The following is a 20,887-nucleotide window of genomic DNA, read 5'->3' on the forward strand; positions in this document are numbered from 1 at the left end:
TGAAGTATGATTATTATATTCTGTTATGTAGAGAGCCTTCAGAGAGACTCTCACTAGGGGGTGCTGACAGCCTGTGTACTCAATATTCTAAAACCATTTGAATGTCAACTGTAAAAGATAGAGGAAGATTTGCTGACTTCATGAAATAAATGATGCTAATGTGTATAAAGGTGCTCTCTTTTTTCCAGGTCTTATATCCAAAATATTATCAAGTCAAGTCAGGGCAAAAAAACCTGGACATTTTTCTCTTCTATTTGACTCAAACCATTTTATTTTTCTCTCTCACCTGCACATCTTTTCTGAGCTGAGCGCTGCCCTCTTGCTCCTGCTCATATTCTTTTTGTAGTCTGTTCTTCTCCTCAATCAGTTCTTCCTTCTCTTTCTGCAGCAGGTCCAGGTTGTCCAAGAGCTCCTTCTTTTCCTGTTGAATTTGCTCAATTTTTTGCTGGGAGAGAAAAAATAAATAAATGTGTCAAGCCTTACATAGCAAAACTGATAATAAGTCTAATTTCTGCATGTGTGTGCTCCAACATGTTTATAAATTAAACAACATATCTCATCACCTCCAGGTAACTGGCCTTGGTGGTGACAACCAGGATGTCCGATCCACCTTCATCCTCCATTGTCATGAGTTCTTCCTCTGTGGGGCTGTTGGCACGGAACTGGAATGGAGTGCTGGCTCCACGGATCTCTCCTTTATGTGTCACATAGCAGAACTGGTAGAACTCGCCATCGTCATTTGGGACATAGTAACCTGCAGAGTCCCCAAGAATCAGAATTTAGACAATACCCCTAACTTTGCAGGAAAACAAGCAGCTAATACTTTCCCAAAGGTACTGAAGCATCACTCAAATGATGAACATATTTTGTAGGACTAATAAACAAACTTTGTGATATGCTCATATCCATTCATTTTATTTCAATTGTATATTTTCATAATCAACTATAAGGAAACCTGGCTCATGCCATATAAACCCTCTATAATCCCTCACAAAGATTCCAGTATGTGACCTGAACCAATCCAGTAAAACTGGCCCATCACAACTACAGCCTTCTAATAGAAGGCAGCAGTGTTTCCTATTTAACTGCATCCGTCATTACTTATTTAAAGCTCTAAACACACTTTGAGGGTCCTTCTCTCTGGCAGTGCATTCACTGAAGAAATGGTTGTATGAAACCCATTTCAAAAAAATTTATTTTACCTTGGAAGACCACAGATCTGTTGACTGCGGTTCCCTCAGTGTAGTTGTCTGGAAGAGGTGACCACAGGAACGTGTAGTAGTCACGAGCAGTACTCCAGCCAACCTGTGAGAAAGAAAGAGACTTAAGCATATTTGACTTAAAGGGAGGGATATTTCACTCAAAAATGAAAATTCTCTCATCATTTACTCACCCTCATGCCATCCCAGATGTGTATGACTTTCTTTCTTCTGCAGAACACATGAAGATTTTTAGAAGAATATTTAAGCTTTGCTGGTCCTTACAATGCAAGTGAATGGTGACCAGAACTTTGTGCTCCAAAAATCTTTCACTAAAGAGAAAGTGTAGATTTATGGTAAAAAAGGACAAGAATATTTATCTGTTTCTCACCCACACCTATCATTTCACTTCTGAAGAAATTTATTTAACCACTGGAGTCGCATGGATTACTTTTATATGGCTTTTATGTGATTTTTGGAGCTTCAAAAGGTCTGATCACCATTCACTTGCATTGTAAGAACCAACAGAGATGAGATATTCTTGTAAATATATTTGTCTGTGTTCAGCAGAAGAAAGTCATCCAAATCTGGGATGGCATGAGGGTGAGTAAATGATGAGAGAATTGTCAGTATTTATACTGTATATAATGTACAACATACACTGACTGTTGTAATCATGTTTTTTTGGCAGAAACCATATTTTGGGTACAATTATCCATTTTACTTCAGTACTATGGTACCTCAAAACTTGTTACTGAGTTGTTACAATGGTTTCACTACAATTGTTTAAATTATGGCTTCTGTAGTAAAACCATAGTTAATTTTCATTAGGAATGCACTGATATGGACACTTTGGGCAACCAATAGCTGCTAATTAATTTTATATTATGACCAACAACTAATATAATGGTTGATATTATAAATCCTTACTGTTCTATATGACATTCTAAATCTATATTGTGGTAAAAAAAATAAAAAATAAATAAATAAATAAAAAAACACTTTTCCTACACTTTTTGACCAATGAATTTCCACCACTTTTCCCAGTCAATCATGTTCAAGGATTTTTAAAAGTCATTCAAAATTCTGACTGATTTGTTAATGTATCATTCAGACCAGTTTGCAAATCGGTTTAACTAATTCCTTGAAAAGAACTGACTCAAAAGAACAATTTGCTCAGAAAACAGAAATCACTATAGCCAAGTTTTACTCCACACAAGAGCAAAATCCATAATTTTTTTATTTTATTTTTATTTCCATGACTTTTCCAGCCAGGAAAACAAAATTGTAAAATTCCCTGATATTTCCAGGTTTTCCATGACCATGAGAACACTGACTAAAGCTCTGATCTAGAATTTTTTAATCTATAACTTCTCAAGTTAAATCAGGCATCAAATTATTATAATGTACGGTAGAAACAATAAAGACGGTACAGATGTTACAGATATGGTTACACTTAAATATATTGCATTGTGTGATTAACCACTTTTATACTTATTCCTCTTAAGTAAAAAAAGAAAAAAAGAAAAAAAAAAAAGAAGAAAACATTCAAGACAAAATGGAGCAGTTTTGGGCAAATCTCAAGCTATAAATTTGTTAAGATTTAAGTGTTTTGTCCCACATACACAGACTAATAGAATGTCTGTAAATGCTTCTTCAGGCTGTTGTGGTCTTGACCATTGCCTGAACACTGGCCCAGTGGAAAGCCTCTGAGATGAAAGTGTAAAAACACAGACTGAGCAGCTTTTATGGGGGCAAGTGAAACTCAGCCTCTCTGGCTTCCACGTGTTTCTCACCAAAGCCTCATGAATATGTTCGGTTGAGGGAGCATGGCTACAACTCAGCCTTAACAGGAAGAAGAAAATAGGTGAAAATTTTATTCATACTTCAGAATGGAAACCGAGATGTAATTATATGAATTTTATGTGTTGTTAACTGATGGTTGATGAGGGGAGTACAGAAAATACATCCATAATTTCAGCTCTCTGTCATAAAACTGTCAAACAAAATCACACTCACATCGGGCTGGCTGCGTTTGTGAACATACAGCAGCACACATGCTAAATAAGCCTACTACCGGCTATTGGCATCTACAGGGGAAATCTATAGCACCCTGGAAGTGACATTTGGTCACACATACACACACACACACACAGAGAGAGAGAGAGAGAGAGTGAAAAATGGCAACTCGTGCAACACAATCAAATAAGAAAGCTGTTTGGCTTGTTTGTTTGAACCATACAGCTGTCTTCTAGGTCTACAATAATATTAGTGTTGCAGAAATTCCCTGATTGTACAAGAAAGTTGCCCGAGGTGCTGGAGTTGTAAAGAACAGGAAGTCATTAAAGGCATGGCCCATACGGAGTGTCATTACTGCCTGGACCAAACTCCACTCATTAGAGATGTTTGGGGTGAAGGAGGGCGAAAATTAAGCCCCTGCATGTCTCTCATTTAGGTCTGTAGAGGGAACGGCAACCAGGAGAAAAGACGGATGATCACCAGGCATGAGAAACTACACAAGATCGTTATAGAACAGTCTGCCATTATGCCATCATAGCATAATGAATTGAGTAGTGTTCACAGGTTAAAAATAGAGGAAAATGAGTAATAATTATTACATACATTTCAACCAAAACATTTTACAAAAATAAATTTCTTAGGTTTTCAATTATAAACCAATAGATATACTGTTCAAAATTAAGACAAAATTTATTTGAACACTTTGTCCATGTCCATAGTTACTAGGGCTGGGTTTTGATACAGATTTCCTTATTAGATTTGATTACAAATTTCAATTGAATTCCAATTTATTTCGGAATATTTCTGTTATAATGTCTATTTTGCCTACATGTGAAAGAAATTCTCTCAACTAATGCTGTCAATTATACAGGTGACTTCTAACCTGGTACATTATGAAAATATTAATTTTACAATTTTTATTTTATCATTAGTTTTTCATCATTTTGGTCACATAAAATTAACACATTTCATGTATTCCAAAATGTATTCCATCAATAAATATGATGTATTGAAACTGCATACATATTACACACAAATATATGTTACATGTTTATTGTTAACTAAGGATGGGTAAAAATATTGATTTTCTGATGCATCGCGATCCTCGTTTGAACGATCTGGATGCTGATTCTTAAATTTCAAGATTGATCTTTTACTCTCTTTGCAGTGGAGGGTCACGCATAGAGGAAATTCATTCGTATTAACAACCAAATTTCACACTATGCGTAGTATGCGACTTAAATGTATATTGGCAACTGGCTGGTTCAGATTTCACTCACTAGTGATTGTGTAGTATAGTGGTGGAGTACTCAGCAGTGAGTCCCTTTCACTGCATGTTAAGAGTAAAAGTTGTTCCGTGTGTCTAAAGATGTAATCCACGCAACCCATTTGTCATTGAATAATGTCTCTTTTAATACCCTTTCTGTTCTTTACGGTCAGTTGTTGATCAAAAACAACAAAAAAGAAACATTTAATTCTAATCACACGTAGCACAGATGAGATAAAGCTGTTTAGTCTCTCTCGTTAATATGCGCTTACAGAGGCCGTTTACAGAAATGCCATCTTTCTGAAAGAGACAGCATAGTTTAACACGTGTTCAACAAATCAATGTAAATACTACAAATTATTAGGGATGCACCACTTTTGCTCTTCCAATCCGATTCCGATATCTGAAATCTCAGTATCGGCCGTTACCGATCCCGATATGACACCAGTGTTAATTTTTGCATAATCAGTTTAGAATATCTTTACATTATTGTGTTGAACTAATTATGGGTACTCTATAATAAGAAACACAAACCTCTAACTACACATTACTTCAATATAAATGTATAGTTTATCAAGAAAAACTTTATTGTTAACTAGTATACTGGATAATGTAGCAGCAAAATTAACAGTAATTCAAGCATAAGTCTTAGTAGAAAAGAAGCCAGTTTTCTTTGCAAAAAATTTCCAACTTGTATCTGGACTTTAAAGAATTCAGCTTTCTTTTTTGTTCAATTTAGTTACAAGACATCAGTTCACTTTTCATTCATACAGTTATTTACTGGAGCCCATTCAACTTAAATATTGTTATAATTATAAAAGATAATAATAATAAATTATTATTATTATTATTATTATTATTATTATTATTGCCTTTTAGAATTTTAAATACAACAGTAATATATTTCAATTATGTACCTTTAACTTTAAAACCCTCACGCTTCTATTTTGACATTCTAAACTCTCCAGGAAGTCCTGTATGTGTCTGTTTGTAGACAAGTTCACAGTAGATTAATTTGCTTCTCATTCAAATTCTGGTAAAATGCACCTCCAGTGCCATTCTAAATGCATATTATAAGTGAACCGAACTATTGAGCATCTACATCTGAGATGCTGTTCTTGAGTAGCGCTCAAATATTGCGCACCATGTGAAGGCTGAAAATAGCTGCGAGTGCATCACCAGCCTGTGCGTTGTGCTTGTGTGTGTGTGTGTGTGTGTGTGTGTGTGTCAACAGAACAGCACCATTCATTAATGTGATGGCGCTGCACATGTAAATTATATATTTACTTATTAAACAGCCTTTTGTGATTCACAGAGCTATTCCACGTCTTCAAGTGGCTTTGAATAAAATGCACGAGGCATATGAACTACTTTAATTGTGTTTTTTTTTTTATGTCATTTTTGGAGCTTGAAGGTAATGAACATGACTAACACAGTATCGGATTTGGATCGGGCTCATTGGACCGATACCCGATCTGTTTGAAAACGACAGTATCGGATCCGATACCTATCAAGGTATCGGATCGGTGCATTCCTACAAATTATGTTACAAAAACAAAAAACAAACATGTAACACAAAATAATAAATGCAATATATGATCATATGTATTGATTGAATACATGGATTTTTTTTTTCATTTTTAAAAGCTAAAATGTGACCAAAATGAAAAACCAGTAAAAATATAATTAATAAAATGTATATTTTTGTTAGAAGGTCCCCTGTATAATTAACAGCATTAGTCGGGAAAGAATTTCTTTCATTTGTAAGCAAAAGGGACATTATAACTTAAATATACCCAAATGAATCGATACTGTATCGAAACTGTAATCAAATCGAGAGCCTGTGAATCGGAATCAAATCTGGAAATCTGTATAGGGCTGGGCCCTATTGTTTACATGCATGATTTGTATTATTTGCAAATATTTACACTGATATGTGAACAAGTGCTAAAACAGTATTGTCTCTTTAAGAATAGCAGCAGTTCTTTTTAGTCTCAACATGCAGTAAAAGGATCTCGGTTCTGAACTTCTTCACTAATCTACTAAATCCCTTGAGAATGAAATCTGAAAGTTTATCAGCCAGTGGCTAATCAAAAGACATTTTTAGTTGCATAGCGCGAAATTTGGTCGCAAATACAAATGATTTACACTCATTGTAAAGGGTTGATCTTGGGGCCATTCAAATGAAAATTACCATTAATCAAAAAATTTATATTTTTACACAGCCCTAATAGTTAATGGGATAAACTACACCTGTGGTAACTCTGCTGGGACATCTGTGTGAACTTGAGGGACGCTAAATTCTTACAACCACAAAAAACATCCTTGGGACCAGGGCAGGGTTGCACCAGCTGTGCGTAAGTTCTCACGTAAGTTAGGACGTAAAGTTCACACTAAGGGCTTAGTAACTACTAGTTAGTTTGTAACTAAGTCAGTGCTTAATTTGGTTGCACCACCTGTTCTTAAGGCAAGACTTAACTAGTAGGTCATACCCTCTCCGTAAAGTAATGCGTAGTCGCATAATATGATGTTTACTTGTATTGATCCAATAAACAGCCTTCAAATTTGTACACAGAAGTGTTGAAAAGCTGTGTATTTCAGTTTTATCTTGTTACTGTTGATGTTCAAACCTTGTTTGCTCACGTAACTGTCAGCTGTAATAAATTATATCCCCATTAAAATACGATACGTAATAAAAGTACATATGATAAATAGTATATTTGCCCTGTGTAAATAACAATAATAGGAACTGTATCTAAAATAAATGAGGTGATAAATAAATAATAATACAACAAGCTGGCAAAATTGACATTTATTCATTTTAATATCTTATATATTTAGCATATGTTGACACTTGACACCAAGCGACACTGAAAACGGCACCGTTAGATCGGTTTTTCATGCTGAATAGCTGCTTAAAAGTAAGTTTTTTTCTCTCTCTCTCTCTCTCTCTCTCTCTCTCTCGTAAATGTAAACGAGTGTAAATGCCAACATCATCATATATGTCGAAAGGATTGAAGCCTGTCACGCAAAACATGAGCTCATTGATGTCATTAAATGAGTCTGCTTTTTTATTCCATCAGTTACTCCTGGTCGGAGGCTTCCGTAAATATTTCGTTTATATGTAGGGTTACGTCCTATTTAAGTTTAATGGTGCAACGCTCAAATATTTAGTAGTGCGTAAATTGTGACTTAGTGCCCATTTACGTAACAACTAGGCTAAGTTGTAACGTACGTATAGCTGGTGCAACTGGCCCCATTTGGTTAAATATATTATATATATATAATATAATTGTTTAAAAACGGTTATGAAAGTAAAGTCTGTTCAGAGAAAAGGTCTAGCTTAATTCGTTTTCAGATGGCACTTGGTTTGATATCTTGTTTTTTTTAATCTAATGCAATGACATTCATACATTTTTAAATGTGGCTTAAATGTCCACACACTTTCTGGGGGCATTGTATATAACAAGAATTAAAAAAAATAAAATAAAAAAAAAACTCCACAGAGAAAAACAGAAGAACCCAGTGTTTGTGAGAAAGTACCTTAGTCCCTGATTCTAAATGACGCACTGATTTGGCCCATGATTCTGTCTGAGCTGGCTGCATGCAGCATTGGGTACAGCGGGTCTATATATTAGGGTGCAGTACAGAGAACAACTCCTGTTATGACAGGATAATTATAAAGCAGTGTTCACTTCTCCACAGTGAGTCTGATAGCGTGTCCTGACAATCCAAACATGACGTTCATACACAGCTTTTTCAGTTAGACTCTCTGTAAATATTCCAACTTTAAAGAGCCACAGGCAGCGTGCCTGCTCGAACAAGAAACAACAGTCCTCATTTAAAGAGGCACTTCTTCAGAGCCTTTAAAATGCCCCTATGGAGAGGAGAGATTCAGTTGCCTGGTAATCTGATGTCATCACAGAAAAGGCTATGGCTGAAATATAACGGTGAGTAAGAGGGGACGTAGGCCTGAGCAATATAAGGGTTTCCCATTGCTGATCCAGAATTACTCTATATTAAGATTTTCTGATTTCAAAAAATGTGTTCAAGCATTCTCATTTAAAACATGTAACACCGTCTTCGCTTTCATAATGTTGCCAGACCATTGCGGTTCAGGTAGGATCAGTTAATCTCCTAAACACTAGGTGGCAATAATAGCCTTTTGACTACCTCCCACTACAGCAGAGCTCCAGGCAAGTGAGTCATGGAACAGGTCTTGCAATTTTTTGGTGTTTGGCACGGCTGCCTTTTGTCTGTCAACACAGACAGAGCCATGTTAAGATTTATGATCTTGTGCCCTTCATCGCCAGAGGTTATTCTGTGTCTCTGGGTGCAGACAAATGTGTGTCAGTCCGTCAACTCTTTTTGGAGGAATATGCCTTGCCTTCAGGGTACATGAAGGCACTGCCATCAAATAGCATGTCAGACTACATGACAATGAGGGGAGTGTTATGAGGAAGAGGGCATGGCCGTATAGCGAGATAAAGAGGACACGTTGCATGTGTGTCTGTGTTTGTTTTAAGTTAATTTTGACATTAAAACTTTGTTTACTGTTCAGCCGGTTCCCGACTCCTCCTTGCCCGACCTTGAACTGTTACACAGCTTAATATGCAGAGACAACTATTAGTAAACCATTTATCTGTTAATTTTCTCAAAAACTGTAAACACTGTTTCTGTCGCGCTATGAAAATTGCTCTGTTTGTTTTGAGTGACCCGTTTAAACCCACCCCAACAACATTACTCAACCAATGGCATGAGTTGGGGGGCGGAAATAACTTTTGGTTTGACAAACGGCAGACGGGGGGTGTATTCAAAAAGCTGTTTTTTGTAATTCCATTTGGTGGCACTTAGGGATGGGACAATATTTCGAATGTCGATACATCACAAACAAAAAAAATGAGGAAGCATTTTGGCATAACTTGATATTTCGAAATGTGCAACTTTGTTTTCTGTCCATGGTTTTATAAATTAAATGAAAAGTCAAACATCATAATCTCTATTTACAGGGTTCACACAAGGTGCTTGAACTGCTTAAAGTGCTTGAATTTAGCTTTTAGAAATTTAAGTACTGGAATACATGGGAAATCACCTTGTCTTGATGAAAAGTGCTTGAGATTAAAATGGATCGTTTCCTCCGTGTAATGTGTAAAGATGAGGTGCACTCCACTTTCATTGAATAATGTGTCTTAATATCCTTTCTGTTTTTACAGTCAGATAAAAAAGTCAAAAGAAATATTATTTTTAATCTCACAAAGCATGAATGCGCTAAATAATCATTGATGTTCCCTGAACCATCTGTAACGCTGAGCCACTCGTTAACCCTTAAAGTTACAGTACCTTTTTAGCATTTCTTATACAAATGAATGTAAACTCAAATGTTTTTACTTGTAAATTGTACACATTATTTCAAACAGTGATAGCTCATATCATTATTATATATACCATTTCATGATCTAATATTAATTAATAGAATGTAGAATTTTTGTATTTTTACAAAATTAAAAAGTGATTATAATACTGATGACACACAAAAGATTAAAAACTAAAATATTCACTCTCACACACTTTTTTCAGGACAGGTTCTGTTCAGTTCTATTGCTTGTTCTGCACCTGATCAGCCTGAATGTTGCCCACTATTTTTGAAAGCTTATTTGTCTTTTCTTACACAGAGAGGTATATGAGCAACTCTTATTATTTAAACTTTGAGAATTTTATATTGTGTATTAAAGACCTTTTTTTATTTTTATGAGAAATGAGTATATTGCTCAAACATGGTTTTCTGAAAATAAATAAATTTCTGTTATATTTTGTAGTTTAAGTATTAGTATATCGAATTGAGATTATATCGAATCGTGAACCTCATATCGTATATCGAGCCAAACAGTGAGATAACTATATAGTCCCATCCCTAGTGGCGCTAGTTTGACAGGAATTACATACTTCAGCTTTAACTTGCTACTAAAAACAAATACAACCTCGCAAACTCAAAAAAGCCAATTCGAAAATATATTTCAGTGAACTCTTTCCGTTTTTGTGCAATATGAATCAGTCGGTCCGTGGACTATGAAATATTTTAACCCACCATCCAGATATTTAAAAGTTTAACCCATTTCTCATTTTGTCCATTGTAATCTTTTAATCAAGAACATTGGCCACAACGTGATAAGAGCTGCTAAGAAGCAGAAGCCTTCCTGACAGCCAGCTGTAAATCTTCTTTATCAGACTCGCTCTAGCGCGCGCGCGCGCGCACACACACACACACACACACACACGCACACACACACACACACACAGACACAGAGTAAAAGGTTCTGAAACGCCACTTTGATCTGGTTGGATCCTAACCCAGACACTGAACCCTGACAGTGGTGATCGCTCTCCCCTTCCACCAACCTACAGCAGATCTCTTTTTCCCTGTCATATGTTGTTCTCTTTTATTTCCTCTCATGGTACAGTCCACATCCATAATTTTGTAAAAGCTGCTTGTTTTATATCCTCTCATCCAGCAGTGGGGAACTCCAGAAAGCAAACAGAGCCAAAACGCCCCACTTAAACTGCCAACCCACGTATTTCATTCCCGCACACAGTCATATCCACACTTGCATTCACAGCTACACTCCAGCTTGACCCACCGCTTTGTGCCAACAACCTTCTACAATGCGAGTAAATCACTCGCATATGCGACCAAATTTCACGCTAGGCGACTAAAAAAATTTCCTTAATTAGCCAATGGCTAGTAAATTGCTGATTTCACTCGCCTATGATTGAGTTAGAGGAAAAGAATAAGTTCAATGCCTGCTCAGTCCGCTTTATGCACCGTCACTTGGCTGAGAGTGTCCTCTGTCACTTTCTCTCACATATGCACACTCAAAGTGAGAGAGAGAGAGAGGCTTACACATGCCATGTAAAGAGAATTAACGCGCTAGATCTAAATGGTTTTCTTTATTTATTGTGCTGTTTTTTGTTGTTTTTAATTATCCGTTAATGTTTTAAATTCAGTAAATGACTGAAAATGTTCATTTGATGCAATGTGCTGTGCAAACCCCTTCCCAATGAGTGTTATCCTTTTAACTGTATTAATATAAATAGTAACAATATAAAATGTAATTAAAATATTTAACAATTAATATAATATAAAAGTATAACACTTGCTGGACAACGTGCTTTTTACGGCACTCAACACGCACGCAAACACCCGCGCATTTGTCTGCTTTTACAAAGATGGATGCAAAAAAGCGATTCCAGTCTGAGCAGAAAATGCTTGATAATTATTTTTTTCAAGCGCAACGAAAATTAAAGAGTCTAGTTCTGTGCAGACAGAAGACGGTGAATGCGCCGGTGAACTGTGGTGGAAAAGATTGTGCATTCTGAATCAAAAAGTGTCGTGGAAAAGCAAAAGTTCCAGACTCATTGGCTGTCGGACTTTGATTGGCTTTTGTATGATGAGGAGGAAGATGTGACGACATGCAGGTACTGCAGTAGAAAACCTAGCTTAGCTGGTAAAACGGACTTCGTATCAGGGTCGCACAGTTTCAAACATGAAAATCTCACAGCGCACTCAAACAGCAAACGACATACATCATGCCGTGAAAGTGTGATGGCTTCAAGCGATCTGCGATCGCAAATGGGTTTCAAACTCAAAATAAAATGAGCTTTCTGTGAAAATGAATACAGCATATTATATTGCAAAGGAGTAATTGAGTTTCACTAAGATGAAGCCACTAATTCTGCTGCAGAAAAAAATGGTCTGGACATTTCCCCAACGTATGATAACGATGTCCATTGCGCTGAACTCATTTCAAACAGTGCCGCAGATTTACAGGATATAGGGGCAGATAAAGTGAAAGAGTCCAACTACATATCAGTCATGATTGATGGTGCAACAGATTCTTCTGTGACTGAAAATGAACCTATCTATGTCAGGTATTTACATGATGGGTTGCCAGTAAATCATTTCGTCGCTGTCACAGAGCTGTCACATGCTCATGCTGTGTCTGACTGCATTCAATCCTCAATGTCAAAATTTGGATTAGATGACTGGAAGCAAAAGCTTGTTGGATTTTGTGCTGATGGTGCAAATGTGGACATGGGCCAAACAGCTGGTGTTGTTGCAAAACTGAGAGTGGACAATCCAAAACTGATAGACATTCACTGTATGGCTCACAGGCTGGAGCTGGCACTTCTTGGGGTTTTGAATGTCAAAACTGAAAGTGAGCTTAGTGAGTCGTGTAAATGACACCTTGCACTTGATTTGGAAAACCTAACATTTCAGCCCAAAGAGCCAAAGAGAACTTAAGACAGTTTGTGAAGAACTTGAATCTAGGTTCTACAAACCAAAGTCAGTGAAAGGAACACATTGGGTGCCTCATTTAGACAGGGAACTGATGGTCTTCTTGAAAGGAAAAGATGATCTTGTGAGCCAAGCTGGGCAGTATGCAGCTGTTGCCATTCACATGGAGAATTTGGCCCAAACCAGTCACAATGCTGACATTGCTGGTAGAGGAAAAAGGGTTTTCAAAACTCTGAAGGATCTGCAGTTTGTTGCATTTTGTCATTTCCTGAATCATGAGATAGCAACATTAAGTCAGACTCTACAGAAGGCAGACCTCATCCTACCAAGTGCTGTTGCTGCAATTGAGAGCTGTTTGACCAGTCTTGACTACATGAAAACCAAACCTCTCCCAGATGATATGCTGGAAACTTTCATCACACAATGTCTGTAAAGGCAAGCTCCTGCAAACTCATACCACAACTTTTCAGGGCACTGACTTGGGAGGGGAAAGAGACAGTTTGATGGACAATCTGAGACAACAGATGAAGCATGCTTGTTCAGCCTGTGACAAACAACTTGAACTACTGTACGGCAACAAGGAGCTGAATTTCCTCACTTAATGGTTCAGAGAGAAGCTTGTTCAATCTGAATGTCAAGTTGAAGAAATCCCTGGGGAATGGAGACGCTTGAAAAGGCGAGTGTCTAATGATCTTCATGGCAAGTCCTACCTGGACCTGTACCATACACTGCTGCTGAAGCAACCCTACAGAGATGAGATGCAAAACATTCATCATCTTGTTCAGATTCTTCTTGTTCTGCCAATCAGCTCTGCCAACTGCAAAAGAGCCTTCAGTGCCCAAAAGAGAATAAAATCAGATGTCCGCACCGCAGCGGTCTCACATGCTCACGCCTTTCTGACCTGTTCCTCATTTCAACAGAAGGCCCAGAGCTTCAGCAGTATGACCCATCACCAGCTGTGGAGAGGTGGCTGAAGTCAAGTTGCAAGAGAAAGCCATTTGCTAAGAAATGTTAGACTAAATCCATATGCAACCATAAAGAATAATTCAGACATATAAAGTATGTTTTGTTTAATATATATATTTATTTTTTTTTCAGTTGTATTGTTCATGCATTCCATGTAAAAAGTCTGGTGAGTAAAATAAAAAATGTACTAGCCAATGGCGACTCGAGCTTCATTGTGTCCGTAGAGCGCTGGCCAACATAGTGGAATTTAAGTACCAGAGGGTTGTAATATTTTATATAGTTAGGTGTTTTTCTTTGCCGTGCAAACTGCCAAGATCTTTAACAAATACTCAAGCCACATTCTGTTATACAAGCCAGTAGTAAATGTTCATGCTCACTTGATGAAAACAAAAATTGTAAGAAGGTGACTGAGATTTTCCTGGATATGATTCACTGTTTTCCCTGAATAACATGAACAAGACATACTTACCCCATCAGTTTAAGTAGTCACAGCACATTTTCTTCAGGTTTAAAAATACATTTCTTGATGAGCTCTCCATAAAAGCATCTGCCACAAAAAACATAGCAGGCGATCATCTTAATGGCTGGCAGAGAAAAGAGAAGTGACCGGGCTACAGCCTTATTTGAAACTTACATCAAATATGCATACCCATTTGGGTTACTCTATATAACAGCAGTTATATGTTCTAAAATAATGCCTACAAAAAATCAGTCTCTCCGAGTCAGACCAGAGTGAAATCTGGTTCTGAAAAACATTTACAGCAGGAAACATTTAAGTGACCAGCAGTAAATCCAACATTATGTTAAGAACCAGAAATGACAACTCCCCACATATAATTCTGCAAGCCATATATTATGCATATTGTGGAATAAAGACATGAAAATGGATGTCTAGCATTAACATTGCACATTGCAGGGGAGTCATGTGACGCCATATGAGGATCGGACATGTAAACGGCAAGCTCAGCGCACTTTGCTAGTTTTAATGATATAAACTGGTGAGATTCGATACACTCTGTTTCATAGCTGTTCTAGGAGGACAGTATGTCGAAGAATTAAAAATCCTTGGGCTGTGAAGACATTAAAAGACACTTACGTGCTCAAGCTGATACCCCCGAGAGGGCCAGGGAGTTGATTTGGTCGGAGAGATGCGGGAAATGCGGCGAGAGTTACTGGGCATGTCAGCAATGCTGACGAAGGTCGTTGCTGACTTGGAGGATCTTGCTGTTATACGTCGATCAATCACTGCCATGGAGGTGAAATTCTCTGAGATGGTTACAAGTGTGGGGGATGTCGAGAAACGGATTGATTATCTGGAGTCATCGGAGAGGGAATTATCTGCTAATCCGCTAGCAACCAAGGTGGATTTGGAGTGTGTCTGGGAGAAGTTGGAGGACATGGAGAACCGCAGCCGGTGGAAAAACGTCCGTACTGTTGGAATTCTTGAGGCCGAAGAGGTTCGGGATATGGTGAAATTCCTGGATGGGCTCCTTCCGAATCTGCTCGACATAACAGGCCATAAGATGGAAATCGAGCGAGCTCACAGGGTTCCGGCATGGTGATCCACGGAGGGAGACAGGCCCGATCAATTCTGGCCAAATTTCGGATAATCCGATAAAGATCTTGTGTTATGCGAGGAGTAAAGGAAGGCTTTCTTGGAAAACCACAGCATTTTCTTGTTCCCAGACTTTGCGAATGCGACAAGAAATCCCGCTCCGATATTACATTTCTCTGTAGTATACTTGGTTCCAAGCACATACACAGGTGGTAGCTACAGTGGCCAGAGCAACTGCCCCTTTGCCCACATGGGCTGAGGTGCCTCTCTGGGTGAAATATAGATCATAGGCTGGCATTTATTAAATTATCAAATGATTAGAAATGTACACGCCTGAAATTATGTGATTGTATTGTTGTGTTTTTGTATATAAAATCTCGCTGTTTATTTTGGACTGGTTTAAAACTGCTATTAGATAATCAGGTCTACCAGACCTTCCTTATCATTTGTAATCAGTCAAACATTTCTCTGTTAGCACATATGCCACTGAACATCTTCAAATTAAAAAAAATGTCAGTTCTAAATTCTTTATTTACTTTAAACAAGTCATCAAACATGCCTCTACAAGTGATACAACATATGTGCGTTGGCACAGAAACTCACATTCACACAAATTTGCGCTTTTCAGTTTAAACTGGACCCAAGTGATACAACCGACCCAGAAAACCACAATCTTTTCAACTTTAAAATTTGTTCAAGTCCTTTTTGGCAATAACAAAAACATGGAATGGTATCAGGAAAAATAATGCAAGTAAAAGTGAAATTCATAATTGTTTTTCAGTTGTCTCCATTGATTATATTGTAGATTTGATACATTAATATGTTTCTGATTTAATGCTATCAGACTTTGGATCTGTAAATTAAAATGAACAATTTCTCATCCTAATTTTGTGTTCAGTTTTAAAGGGTTTATTAAGTTATCCAGAAAAGAGCAGTAAATGTTTTTATCTTTTTCAGTGTTGATGCTTTATTAATATTCCCTACAATTTTATAGGTACGAATCATATGCAATCTAAAGGACTGTGGTTATTTATATAATAATTATTATATTAGTGGATACCATGTGCCCCCTTTGTTTTTCCTTGATATTTTTAAAGCAGCATAAAGTGAATCTGGACATTATATGCATCAAATTATCATGTCTTGTGCATGCGCTTTTTATATGTACAGCAAGGTTTAACCATGGATTTAACAAATAAAAAATATTTGTCCTGCATAAAGTGAGATTTTGTCCAATATATATATTAGATGAAATCATGTTTAATGATCCTAAAACAAATACAAATTATTTAATTCACAAATTACACTGCCTTTGTTTAAGAAAAGTTTTTTTTTTTCTAATGTACAATCATTTATAGATTTTATAAGGATTTTCCTCTGCGCATGAATGCAGCAAGCTATGTCGAATATGTTATCTGCAAACACTAATCTAGAGTCTAGAAAAGCTAGACGTTAAAATAGTGTCAAAAATTTTGGCTAACCGATTAAATTATGACATCTCTTATACATATAGATTAGGTGGGTTTTATATGGGGCCATAGCTCTTCTGATAACATCAGGCATTTCATCAATATCATGTGATCAGTGGCGAATGATCAGACTCCGGTCGCTGCTCTCACTTGACACCGAAAAGGCTTTTGATATATGGTAGAATGGGATTATCTTTTTAAGATTTTGGAAATGTACAGGTTTGCGAATACTTTTATTGGATGGATTAAGTTACTTTATAGACACCCGGTAGCAGTGGTACAAACAAATGGATTAATTTCAGATTATTTTACTCTGAATAGGGGCACTCGGCAGGGTTGCCTTCTTTCCCCATTATTGTTCTGTCTTGCCCTGGAACCATTAGCAGCCACGAAAGAAAGGAGGATGATTTTCCAGGGGTGGTGGCGGGAGGTGTGGCGCATAAGCTTTTGCTTTATGCAGATGATATTTTATTATTCGTCTCCGACCCCCCTAGATCTATGCCTTGCCTCCACAGAATTATTCATTCCTTTTCTATTAACAGAGTTAACTGGTCTAAATCCAAAGCTTTGGCTCTGACAGCATACTGCATGGTAACGGCTTTTCAGCCGGGTGCCTTCCAGTGGCCCAAACAAAGCATTAAGCATTTGGGTATTTTATTCCCGACAAATTTGTGTGATTTAGAGTTCATTTTGACCCTTTAATAAAAAGGTTTTCGAGCGATGTGGGCAGGTGGGCTTCATTACATTTTTCTATAATTGGGAAGGTTAATGTTATTAAAATGAACTGTATTCTAAAATTCAACTACCTGCTACATTCTCTCCCTATAGATGTCCCCCTCTCTTATTTCAAGCTATTTGATACCATAGTGAAGTCCTTCATTTGGAATGGTAAACGTCCCAGATTACATTTCAGTAAGTTGCATCTATATATCCTACCCAAGACTGTGTTTTATTACTATGCATTCTCAGACATTTGGCTCATTGGTCGCTTCCACCTGAGAGAGCCCCTCCCTGGTTTTGTATTGAACAGGAAGTTCTTGCCCCTATTTCGCCATTGCAAAGCCTTTCTATCAAACTAATCGGAGAAGTTAAGTTACACCCCATTATCTCGCATTTGCACTCGGTATGGACAAAAGTGTACAGAGTGTTTAATTCGGAAATTTATTTAAATATAGCCTCGAGCATATGGCTGAACCCAAAATTATGTATTAATAAGTCCCCTTTCTGCTGGACAGAGTGGATTGAGAGGGAGATTAATACGCTCAGTGACCTATATGAGAGTGGAGTGTTGAGATCCTTTGAAAATATGGTTCAACATTTTGGGATTCCCAGATCTCAGTTCTTTAGGTATTTACAGCTGCGCCACATGCTTTGTACTATTTTTGGGAGTAGCATACACCCCCCTAAAGTGGCAGATACTCTGGGAGTGGTGATTACTGCTTTTGTATACACACACACACACACACACACACACACACACACACAACCGGTCAAAAGTTTTGAAATATTTGACTGTAATGTTTCTCATGATCTTAAAAATCTTTTGATCTGAAGGCATATGCTTAAATGTTTGAAATTAGTTTTGTAGACAAAAATATGATTGTGCCAACATATTAATTTATTTCATTATAAAACTAAAATTTTATTTAAAAAAAAAAAAAGTTTTTGAAATTGATGACTTGGACCAAATAATAAAGAAAAGCAGCCAATAAGTGCCCAACACAGATGGGAACTCCTTCGATACTATTTAAAAAGCATCCCTCTCTCTCTTCCCTCCGGCAGTCTGGACCCCCTTTTTTATCCCCCTCCAGCTCTCACTGAAACACAGAACAGCTGTTAGAGATAATTTCCCACAAATGTCAATCCTTACCGTTCTCCTTCTCCCGGCCTCGCTCTCCACAGACGTTGCTCGGCCCACCCACATCACCAAATTCATATTAAGTGCATTAATTTTGTGGTGTCTGTGGTGTTGAGTCGCATGCTCTGCCCTACCCCAAAGATTTGGGGCGTTTTTCAAACTGCATTTTTGCGCCCTTGAATGGCACTTCAGGAAGGGGATGCCACTCGAAGTGTCATTCCAAACTAAAGTAGGAAAGTTAATTTTTTCACAAAGGGCCCTTTCACAAGACTTTTAGTGAAGGATACACTACCGATCAAAAGTTTTGAAACACTTGACTGAAATGTTTCTCATGATCTTAAAAATCTTTTGATCTGAAGGCGTATGCTTAAATGTTTGACATTAGTTTTGTAGACAAAAATATATTTGTGCCACCATATTACATTTATTTCATTATAAAACTAAAATTTTATAAAAATAAAAAATAAAAGTTTTTGAAATTGATGACTTGGACCAAATAATAAAGAAAAGCAGCCAATAAGTACCCAACATAGATGGGAACTCCTTCAATACTGTTTAAAAAGCATCCCAGGGTGATACCTCAAGAAGTTGGTTGAGAAAATGTCAAGAGTACATGACTGCAAATTCTAGGCAAAGGGTGACTACTTTGAAGATGCTAAAATATAACACAGTTTTGATTTATTTTGGATTTTGTTTAGTCACAACATGGTCTGACTTGGAGAGACTGCTTTTTTGTAGGTCATAGTTTTGATGACTTTACTATTATTCTAAAATGTGAACAAAAATTATAATAAAGAATGAGTAAGTGTTTCAAAATTTTTGACCGGTAGTGTATATATTTAAAAATAAAAACAATTTGTGTATACTCATGTGTGACCTCAGGGATGTTTGTTGGGGGTCAGGTGGGGTTGAGGATTGGGAGGGGGAGGGGTAATAGTGGGGGTTAAATGTTGATTCTGTGAATATATGCTTTGCTTTTCTTTGTCAATTTTGTGAATCAAAAAAAAGTGTTAATCAGAACATTGCACACTGTAGCAAGTTTATAGTTTTGGGGGGTTTTTTTCTCCTCTTTTCTCCCCAATTTGGAATGCCCAATTCCCAATGTGCTCTAGGTCCTCGTGGTGGCATAGTGACTCGCCTCAATCCGGGTGGCGGAGGACGAATCTCAGTTGCCTCGTCTGAGACCGTCAATCTGCACATCTTATCACGTGGCTTGTTGAGCGCGTTACCATAGAGATATAGCATGTGTGGAGGCTTCACTCTATTTTCCGTGGCATCCATGCACAACTCACCACGCACCCCACCGAGAGCAAGACACACATTATAGCAACCACGACACTACCCTCCCTAGCAATGGCCAATTTGGTTGCTTAGGAGACCAGGATGGAGTCACTCAGCATACCCTGGATTTGAACTCGCGACTCCAGGGGTGGTAGTCAACAACTTACTTTAAGCAACTTACAATCACTATCTTAAAGAACAGCCCTCCAGAGCGACCTGTTCTTACTGGCATAGTTCACCCAAAAACAAAAATTCTGTCATCATCTATTGACCATCATGTCTTTTAAAATGTGACATTTTTCATTCCATGGAACACAAAACTCATAAGAGAAAAATAAACTGTTTCTCAGCTTCATTGGTTTGTGTGTATAAATGCCAGGTTTGAATGTGCACAAGCTAAGGAAGTCTTATACCTGGAGAGAGCTATCCTTTAGCATTTGGATTTATATCAAGGGCAGACACTTGGCTGGCACATGCATCACCAGAAATACACTATGCGGCTTGGCTCCTGACATCTTTGCTTCATGGGCACTTACGGTGCGTTCATATCATGTTGGAACTACCGTAAGAGATTCTGGGTGGTAAAAACAGTTCACATCTTCGTCAAAGTTACTAGTTGGAAACTCTGAATTCTATGAAAGCTCCAACTTTACAGTCATGATGTCATGTAAAAAGAACCAAAATGGCAGTGGACTCAACAGATAAAGGTACTTTAAATATACTTCTATTTAATGTGCCATTTTATTTTAGCCACTGTTACTTGGAGAACTTTCCTTGTTCTTAAACATTTTGAACATATAGAGGTGCTTTAATAAAATTAATGTAGTGATTAACTAAATATTTTTCAATCATCAAAAAAACAAGCCGCACATAGATCCATTTTGGCATTGAGTGTAGACAGTAATAAAAAAACAATTCCAAAGACGTGCACAGCTCTGTGCAGAATCCAAGCTGTCATCTCGTAATTACAGTAATTCCAA

At 37.4% G+C, this 20,887-nt stretch overlaps 1 protein-coding gene across 4 annotated transcripts in view; it reads right to left on the bottom strand.

The window, feature by feature from the left end:
* tax1bp1b (Tax1 (human T-cell leukemia virus type I) binding protein 1b) overlaps nt 1-20,887 on the bottom strand; it is a 51,004-nt gene that overhangs the window by 17,288 nt on the left and 12,829 nt on the right. For all 4 annotated transcript variants that reach the window (XM_051720477.1, XM_051720476.1, XM_051720475.1 and 1 more), the window contains exons 3-5: nt 1,203-1,305; nt 564-754; nt 287-445 (exon numbers count right to left, since the gene is read on the bottom strand). In XM_051720477.1, the coding sequence (XP_051576437.1) occupies nt 287-445; nt 564-754; nt 1,203-1,305 (453 nt within the window). The remainder of the gene's footprint in view (nt 1-286; nt 446-563; nt 755-1,202; nt 1,306-20,887) is intronic.

Source organism: Myxocyprinus asiaticus, chromosome 16 (assembly GCF_019703515.2).
Source record: "Myxocyprinus asiaticus isolate MX2 ecotype Aquarium Trade chromosome 16, UBuf_Myxa_2, whole genome shotgun sequence".
NCBI lineage: Eukaryota > Metazoa > Chordata > Actinopteri > Cypriniformes > Catostomidae > Myxocyprinus > Myxocyprinus asiaticus.